At 39.3% G+C, this 9,648-nt stretch overlaps 1 gene segment (V, D, J or C); it reads right to left on the reverse strand.

The window, feature by feature from the left end:
• Positions 1-6,128: 6,128 nt before the first annotated feature.
• On the reverse strand, positions 6,129-6,726 carry LOC141504620 (immunoglobulin kappa variable 1-39-like). The segment is given in 2 exon segments: positions 6,129-6,436; positions 6,598-6,726. Coding segments are annotated over 2 exon segments (357 nt in total).
• Between the last annotated feature and the right edge of the window lie 2,922 nt (positions 6,727-9,648).

Below are 9,648 nucleotides of genomic sequence, written 5' to 3' on the forward strand. Positions count from 1 at the left end.
ATGTCTAAATCCTGTACCCTTTTTGATCTTATCTTGGTATAGTGTGAGATATTTGTCTATGCATAGTTTCTGCCATACTATTTTCTAATTTTTCAAGCAGTTTTTCTCAATTTATCCTGAAGCTAAAGATTTTTAAATGAGCAAATAGTGGATTCTAGTAATTTTTTTTCCACACATTGCTAAAGCCTACTTGGAAGAATCTTATGTATCAACTTGTTGGCATGTGAAATGAGCTCAATATTTTGGTATTTTGACATTTTCTTTTGATCATTCCACTTCTTTAAGACTAGGATATAACCTTTCTAATAATGATCTTTTCTAATTTAGTGGCCACCACCCAGTGTTTTTTAAATTATATTTTAGGAAAATTTTTTCAACTTTCATCCAGTTTTAATTATATTTCACATTTTCCTACCACTCTCCCTTCCTATCAATTGTGGCCCCTGAGGATATCTCAATAAAGTAATTAATCTCAATATTGCTTTATCCAGATGTACTTTGATGCAACAAGCTCACATTGTAAAAACATCTTGCCATGCAACTTAGCATCATCTTTAAAACTCGAGAATCTTTGGAAGTTGCCTATATTATCAAGCAGTTCGATCATCTATTCAGTATCATGCAACCAGTAAGATCAGAAACCAACCCTTAATTCTGAGTTTTCTGACTCTCAGGTCCCCTCTTTGTCCATCATTCCATGTTGCCTCATCTTTATCACATATATTTATGTCACTGATTTCTAGATCATCTAACAATATGTCATGTTTATCATCTATGTCACCTTTCTATAACATGTTTATCATCAAATCATCCATATCTCTCTCTCTGTGTCTATATTGGGAGAGGAAATGAGACGAGAACAAGAAAAGGGAGGCCTTGTGGATCACTTACTGGATGTATGGAAAAAAGAGGCCCTAATCTAGCAGTCATATTTGGAGAAAAACCATCAGTCTTGGAGTTGTCCTGGCTGTGTGACTTCTCTGAATCAGCAAAATGATGAGAAGAAATCTACATAGAACCAAATAATCTCTATGTTGGAAGGACTTGTTGAAGCTATCAAGTCTCACCTCCCCAACCCATGAATGAACCCACAGAATTGTTTGTGACTCAGAAGAAGTAAAATACTGGAAAAACTGTATTATCCCAGGTACCAGATCAAGGGAAATCCATGGTAAATTTCCCTCTATCACAAAGAACACCAAAGTGAGATTCGTTAAATCTCATCTTGTCTCTCTCTTTCTCAACAGCCTCCACCAGTTTCTTGTGGACTCTAGGGTAAACACCAAATCCTCAGCCTGGCTTTGAACATTCTCTCTAATGTTGCCCCTCCTTTCTCCCCATGCTGATGCATTGTAACCAGCTCTGGGTCCTCTCTGTTCCAGTAAAGCCAGTATGCTGGTTCTTCCTGCTCAGTCTTCTAACATTGATTGTCCTGCCTTTGCCCAAGAGGTTCCCTCAGAGGCCAGGCTGGCCCCCCCACCCCCACCCCGGGGCAGAATCTCCAGCTTCTTTGGAAACACAGTTCAAGGTCTATCCCATCCTCTGGTCCTCCTCCCATATATGTCTTCTTTCTCTCTGGAAATTACTGTGGACATCAATTGCCTTCTCCCCAACTGAATGTGAAATTTCATAAGGGCATGGTTGTGGCCATTGAATTTACAGCTTTTTACATATCACAGAAGGTTATTTTAAAAAACTGGTGTGTTTGTTAATTTATAACTAAATCTCCTGTTGGGATGGGACCCTGCCTTTTGGTGAATGATCTGGTGAGAGCACTGAGGTCTGGGTCCTAAGCTAAGAGCTGATAGGTCAGAGGAGATGGCTCTGCCTGAGAAAGGTTAAGGGAACAGTGATCCAGGAAAGTCCAGTGTTCAAGGAGCTTCACTGTTATCATGTTATCAGAATCAGTCCAGATTCTCCCCAAGTCCTGCAGGGGAGAAGACTGAGTTTGGCCAGCAGATTCAGGTATCTGGGGTCTGCCCGTGAATTGTTTGTGAAATCTGCCCTCTCTGGAACTGGTTCTATTCACCTCACTCTGGCTGCTTCCCTGAACTGAAAATTTTGTCTTTAAATTCTGAAGCTAGATTTTACCCTCTTTCCACATATTTGAAACACAACTTATAAAAAAGAAACACAAGTAAAGTTTGTTCTGAAGAGTCTTCCCAAGCAGTTAGAGTTACAACTAGTTATCAGAAAACTATGAGACATTAGAATTTAGAAGGACTTTGAGCACCCTGGCATCAGGGCTTTGCTCCCATCAGTGGTTGTGATACTTTGGAGGCTTTTCGATGTCCCATTCTGGGAGTCTGAGGCCATCTCTGATTAGGGGAATCTCCCAGAAGCTGCCCAAGTCATTGCAACTCATAATAGAATTCTTCAAATTTTGTCCAATTTGGCTGATTTGATAAAATGTGCTTTCAAGTATACCTACTCTTAGAAACACACTTGACACAGTTAAGGGTCAGCAGTTTATCATGGCAAGACCTTAGATGAGAACAATGGGTACAGATGTGAGAAGGCTTTTATGGGATTGGTAGGATATAAATCCTCCAGTCCCTCTCTTCCACAGGTTAGATTGTTCTCTCTTCCATGTTACAATCTTTCAGATACATCTTTCCTTAATCTATTCCTTTTTACTCTTCATGAATCCTATATTAATGTGAAGCTTAATTTTATTTGGAGTGTGCAAAGTAATATGTATAAACCTTATTACGCAGGCACAGTACTTTCTTAGGTCATTGTTAAGTATTGACTAGCTCCCCCCTTTATACCCCCTCTTTTTGCTGTCTTTGTTCATTCTTTTCTAACTGAAAACTTAACTTCTTTCTTTGATCTTGTCTGGTCCTGCTTAAATATTTCTCCAAGCAGTTATGAAAAATTAACTCATATCATTCTGCCCTGTTATGGCTCATGAATAGATGATTCTCACCAAACAGTTGTTGGAACTCAACCCATTCATTGCTTATAGCATTCTGACCTTGTCTATCCCATGATTAGATGCGCAGGTGTGGAAACTTAACACTTTGTTGCTTACAATAGGGAGCTTAGAGGTACTGTAGTGTTAGGCGTAGGATCCCTGTTTCTTCTAGCAATTAATATTTCCCTCCTGGGAACCTAATTTGAAGTTCTGAATTCCAAGTAGGAACATAAACCTAAAAGGGTTGTTGTATTAAAGCATGTGTGTTTGTGTGTGTATATGTAAATTTATGTCTGTCCAAATAGCATTCAATAATTAATGACAATTTTGACCCAGTTGTTTCTGAACTTAATGTTTTTCCATTACTAATTTTTCACATATTTAGTTGTTAATTTTTCTTTGTTGTCACTTCTCATTACCCATTCCAAACCTTTCCTTTTTACACAAATCAATACAACTAAACCAAGCTACATCCAATACATTGTCTGTGTTTGACAATATTCCTCACTCCTCACTGAAAGTCCAACATATCTCTTCCAAGGGGAAAGAGGTAAACTTAACTTTTACACTATGGTTGGGCATTGCCTTTAGCAGATTTCTGATTTTCAGTCAGGTAGTATTTCCTCACTATCATCATCCTGTCAATTTCCCTCCTAGCTGTGATTAATTTATTATAAATTGGTTCTTCCAAATCTTTCCAGTTTTTTCTGATCTCTCTCTCTCTCTCTCTCTCTCTCTCTCTCTCTATATATATATATATATATATATATATATATATATATATATATTATATTATATATGTCTATATATTATATATATCTGTCTTTTTAAGTTCTGTGATGATTTTTTAAAAATTTATATATCAAAATTTCTGCAACTATTCTGTAGGGCATCCTTGCTTCCAGTTTTTGGCTATTCCTGAATATACTGCTCTAACCCTTTACTGTTAAACTTCATTGTATTAACTAAAAAACTAAAAAAAAAGCATTTCCATCAACAGGGCAAAGCACAAAGTGAACTCTCTTTAAAACCATTAATCTTTATTTCACAGTGCTTCCCTATAGTTATATATTAGTTATATATAATTATATATGTATATTAGTTTATATATATGATATTAGATTCTTTCTTTAAAAAAAAGTCTGCTTCTGTTTCCTACTGAATTTTCCTTTGTGAACTTAAAAGGCTGCAGTAGATCTATTTTTGATCAATACTTCAATTTCTTCCCTCTCTGCTACTCCGATTATCAAAGAGAATGTAATGTCAAAAGAAAATGATGTCAATATAATAAAGAAGCATAGTCATACAAAATTAATCCAGATAGAAGTCACATGCAGAAATCTTAGTCTCTTTGTCTTGAGTCTACATACTAGATTTCTTGTTGTCCATAAGCTTATGTGCACAGTTCATATACCAAATGTGAGTGGAAACATTTTCAGAAAAGGTGTTGTATAATTTATTTTTGTGTTTTGATCACAGGGTGAAATTATTGCCCTCCTTGCTAAGCAGATCAGCATTGGGTAAAACAGACAGCTTCTAAAGCCCTTTTCTGGTCCTTCTTACATCTGGAGGTAAAGCAGTGGGGTCCTCAAAAATATTGCTCAGACACCAGGGGTTGCTGAATCACAGTCCATTGAGAAGATGACTCCATGAACCAGGCCACCTGTGTGCAGGGATCTGACTACAGTTCCCAGTGTAATTTGTACCTGCTGTTTCATCACAAGCTTTTGACTCAACTATAATTTGGATTGAAGTGAGGCAGAGTTGTGGGAAGAAGCTGACCTCATTCTTTCTTACAGAGTAATCAGAGCCCAGTAGCACAATAGGTATTTAAGATACTCTTGTCATGGGTGATCTCCAATTCACTTTTTCTGGGACCCAGTGTCTGACTTTGGGAGGATGTTTTGTCCCAACTGCTCTTACTATGTCATTTGTAAGGTCAGTTGAACAAAAACATTCTCCCCTTAAAGTTTGGAGGAAAACACAGTGGCATGGGCTTGGGTCAGAGCTATTAGAGAATATCTGACGTATTAGTGGTAGACTTAGAACCTTGAGGGTGAGAAGTCGCCTTGAGCTTAGACCTGAGATTGGTCTGTAGAAGTAGCAGTTATACTAAGGGAAGCTTATGTTGGGTAATGTAGGCTACAATCACTATGCTTTGACATCAGCAGTCCAGCCACTTTCCTAATGCACCACTCTGGAATCATTCAACCTGCTTTCTTTGTTTTCTACTTGTACAGAAAGAGAAACATTTTTCAAATGTTTGCATGGAATGGAAACAAATTGTATCCCACGTTTTCCCTTGAGTCATGAATCTAGAAACTCCATCAAAGAGGAAATTGGAACAGTCTGATATCAGGAGTCCTCCTCCTGCAATAGAGAGGGGAAAGATCAATAGAACCTTGTGGCTTCTCTCAATCCTCTTATTCCCTACTTTGAAAGACCTCTGATAATGTATGTATTTGATCTTTTATGTAAGGATTCTTGAGAAGGAGAAGAGAAGGTTTCAGAATAAGGGAAAGAGAAAAAAGAATTCATTAGTTGAAGCAGAAGGTGGGGAGAAGTACAAATATGGGAGGAAGAAAATGTAGAAGAGAGAGGACCTGGAAAACTACTCTCTTGGAACCATGGCAGATGGACTAGGAACTGAATGTTTCAAGTGAGGGATTCTGGCTTTGTTGTTGCGTTTCAAGTATTTCAGTTGTGCAAGACTCTTCATGCCCCTATTTGAATTTCCTTGGCAAAGAACCATAATCCCAGAATAAGGAAGGAAATACTAAATGGGGTTTTCCCCAGCATCACTGAGGATCCTGTCCTGGTGTTTCCTGTCATGACAAGGTATAAGAAGTGCAAGGGATATGTCAGATTTGCCCTTTCCCAGGAAGCCTTCAAATCTTTGCCTTAAGTGGACTATGATGATCTTCATCCCCTATAGTCAGGGGACAAGGGAAGTCTAAACAAGGAGTAAAGATGGGGTTCACTTTAACTGGGCTCGGAGGACTTTAGGAACATGACTTGAGACTAGAATGAAGACGTTTCTCTCTCCTCTTCCTTCTTTCCACTCCATACTCCTTTGTAGGATGTGAGAGACTGAGACATGTGCCCCCCACATCTGGACTTTGGTGGCTCAGAGCCAGACCCTCTGGAGGAAGCAGCTGCTCTCCTCAGTAAAGAGCTCAGCAGCTGAGGGAGGTTTTTGCTCGGGTCTGAACTACTGTGGGAAAGGGTGCTCATAAGTCTGCTGACAGTAGTAATGTCCAACATCTTCAGCCTCCACACTGCTGATGGTGAGAGTAAAATGTGTCCCAGACCCACTGCCACTGAAGCGGGCAGGGACCCCAGGCTGCAGGTTGGAAACATAATACATCAGGAGTTTGGGAGACTGTCCTGGAGGCTGTTGGTACCAGTTTAAGTAAGTGCTAATCTCCTTACTGGCATTGCAGCTGATGGTGACTCTTTCTTTGGTAGGGACAGACAGGGAAGCTGGAGACTGGGTCATCACAGTGACTGCACAGGACCCTTGGGGGGAGAAAGAAAATGAAAAGAAATAGATTGAAATCAAGAAGCAAGTCCAGTTTGGGATCTCTGACTGATCTGAGATGTCCTTCCCTTTGATATGGGAATCAGTCCCTTTTCAGCCTCCCCTGCCCCAACAAGGAAATACCCACAGCAGAGCTTACCCTGGGCCCAGAGGACCAGGAACCAGAGGGACAGGACTGGGGAGATCATGGTTTCTCAAGATGTTCAGTCTTGAGATCTCAGAGGCCAAGGTGAGACAGATGGGGACGGGGACACATTTATGTCTCAAGCACTGGATGTGCGAGGTTGTGAGGTATCAATTTGCAAAACAGTCCAAGATGGGAGGTCCCTCCTCCAAGAATCAGGGCTGGATATTACATGTGGGTCAGACAAGCTAAGTCTCTGTGTGTGAGAAGGTGTGACCACTTCATATAAGCAAAGGTGGGGAAAGTTTGGAGGGATTTTATTCTGTATTGGAACTGATGAAATTCTTAATCTCTATTAGTATTTAAACTTGTTCTAACTCCTCCTATTTCTAGACATCTGGTTGGTGCAGTGGATAGGTTGCTGAACCTGGAATCATGATGTTCTGAATTCAAATCTTATCTCTGATATTTACTAGCAGTGTGAACCTGGGCAAGTCACCTAACCTCTGTTTCTTCAATGGTAAAATGGGGATAATAACACCTATCTCACAGGATTGTAAGAATTATAATGAGAATATTTTTTTAAATGGTAAATAGCAGGTACCATAGAAATCACCTAGCTCCACTTTCCATCTACTTGTCCTTCCTGCCAAAGCCCTCATGCCCACCTTCATTCACAAGAACCCTCTGGATTCCTTGGTCATTTCCACAACCTTAGTCCAACAATATTTTTGTGTATCTTCCATGCAGCCCTATCCCTTGATTCCTTCTATACTATTGAAGTAGAAATCTCCAAAGTCACCAATGACCTCAGCCCTTTTTGTGACCATGTCCTTTTTAACCTTGACCTCTTTGAAGTAAAGGATGCTGTGGATGATGTGGTTACACAGCTCCAACAAGAAGAGTAGGGACTCAGGAATTCACATGACACCCAATCTTAAAAAGAACCTAGTAATTAAAATACTGTCCATCTGTGTCAAATGTCCATCTTGGAACACATAAAGCTTGAATAACAATGAGATGAACTAGATAAGTTAGACTAAGATGTGAATTTTATCATATATGTATTGTTTTTACCTTGAGGAAGTGACACTCTCGACTTGAGACTCTTCAATAACTTGTTCAAAATTAGCTTCATAAGTAATACTGTGTTTGTTCATGCATGTGATAACAATGGATATTAAGACATAAGCATAAGAGGAATATCAGGAACTGGAGGGAGAAGCCAGGGGGCAGATAGCATTTGGTTGAAGATCCAAGAAAGTTGAAACAAACACTGTTATAATGGGATTGCAGTTTACCAAAATAGGGGTTTTTTTTTGCAAGGCAATGCGGTTAAGTGGCTTTGTCCAAGGGCACACAACTAGGTAATTAGCAAGTGTCTGAGACCAGATTTTAACACAGGTCCTCCTGACTCCAAGGCTGGTGCTTTATCCACTGTGCCACCTAGCCACCCCCAGCACTTTACCAAAATAGAAGAAAACAGATGAGTGGTTCTAGAAAGAAGTTGTGAGGTCATCATGGGGACTTGACTCTAGAATGAAGGGGGTCTTTCATTAATCAAGTAATGTAACCCTCTCTTCCTTCTAAAAGTTGACATATTAATGGTTTCATGGATTCCTGTATTATCATTCTTTAAATAGAGGAGGACCCGACTAGGCAACTGCAATTTTAGACTTATTGTGCCCAGTAACCAGGCAGCTTGGTGATAAGTGATCATTCCATCTTAAAACTTGTAATGGATTAGCTACCAAATTAAAGGTCTACAGAGTCATTGTGCCGACCTCATTATTAGATTCTTGTGAAACCTGGACAGTCTACCAGCACCACGTCAAGAAACTGAATCACTTCCATTTAAATTATCTCATAGTGATTCTGAAGATTACCTGGCAGGAGAAGATACCAGACATTCAGGTCCTTTCTCGAGCTAAACTCCATAGAATTCCAACATTGCTACAGAGAGTACAACTATGATGGATTGGTCATGTTGTTAAAATGGCAGAAGTATACCTGCCAAAATGACTATTTATCATTTGGCCTCTGACTGAAGACATAGCCAGAAGGAGAATTCTTCTGCTTGAAGCTGTCAGGCTAATTACCTTAAAGTATTTTCTTGAAATCAAGCACACCTTTGTTACTGCCTTCTTTTTCTCCTCCTATTCTATGCTTTTTAGAAAAAATGCTTTTCTATGCATTAACTTTGCTAAAGTTGTGAATTATTTGCTTCTGTATGCTTCTCAAAGTAAAACATCATCATTTGTAAAGAGTGTTAGTTTTGTTTTCTAGTTGCCTATTATAATGCCTTCCAATTCTTTTTCTTTTCTCCATGGTATAGCTAGCTTTTCTAGTACAAAGTAAAAAAAAAATAGTGCTGATAATGGACATTCTTGCTTTACCCAGATCTTATTTCAAATATTTCAATTTTATCATGAGAAATACAACATGTTTAAATAACTCTCTTCAAATTGAAAAATATTGCTTTCATGTTCTCCCTGGGTTTTATTTGCCCATAGGCTAAGTATCCCCATTTGCTTCAAAGGAACCTCAAAAAACATAGACTCAAACCCTTCTCCAATACTGACATACACAAGGTTTTTTTAAGGTTTTTTCAAGGCAAATGGGGTTGTGACTTGCCCAAGGCCACACAGCTGGGTCATTATTAAGTGTCTGAGGCCAGATTTGAACTCAGGTACTCCTGACTCTAGGGCTGGTGCTCTATCCACTGTGCCACCTAGCCGCCCTGACATACATAAGTTTATCAGCATCCTTCTCAAAGTAGAAAGACAAAAATTTTACTCAATGATTCAGATGAGGTCTGATAAGGCCCAAGTTCAGAAAGACCACCAGTTCCTCATCCCTGGAATTTTGACCTTTATTTTGCAACCCAAATCTTCATAAACTTTTTTCACTGCCATTTTCACTGCCATTTTTTTTTTAGGTTTTTTGTAAGGCAAATGGGGTTAAGTGGCTTGCCCAAGGCCACACAGCTAGGCAATTATTAAGTGTCTGAGACCGGATTTGAACCCAGGTACTCCTGACTCCAGGGCCGGTGCTTTATCCACTGCA

This window comes from Macrotis lagotis, chromosome 1 (assembly GCF_037893015.1).
Source record: "Macrotis lagotis isolate mMagLag1 chromosome 1, bilby.v1.9.chrom.fasta, whole genome shotgun sequence".
Classification (NCBI taxonomy): domain Eukaryota; kingdom Metazoa; phylum Chordata; class Mammalia; order Peramelemorphia; family Peramelidae; genus Macrotis; species Macrotis lagotis.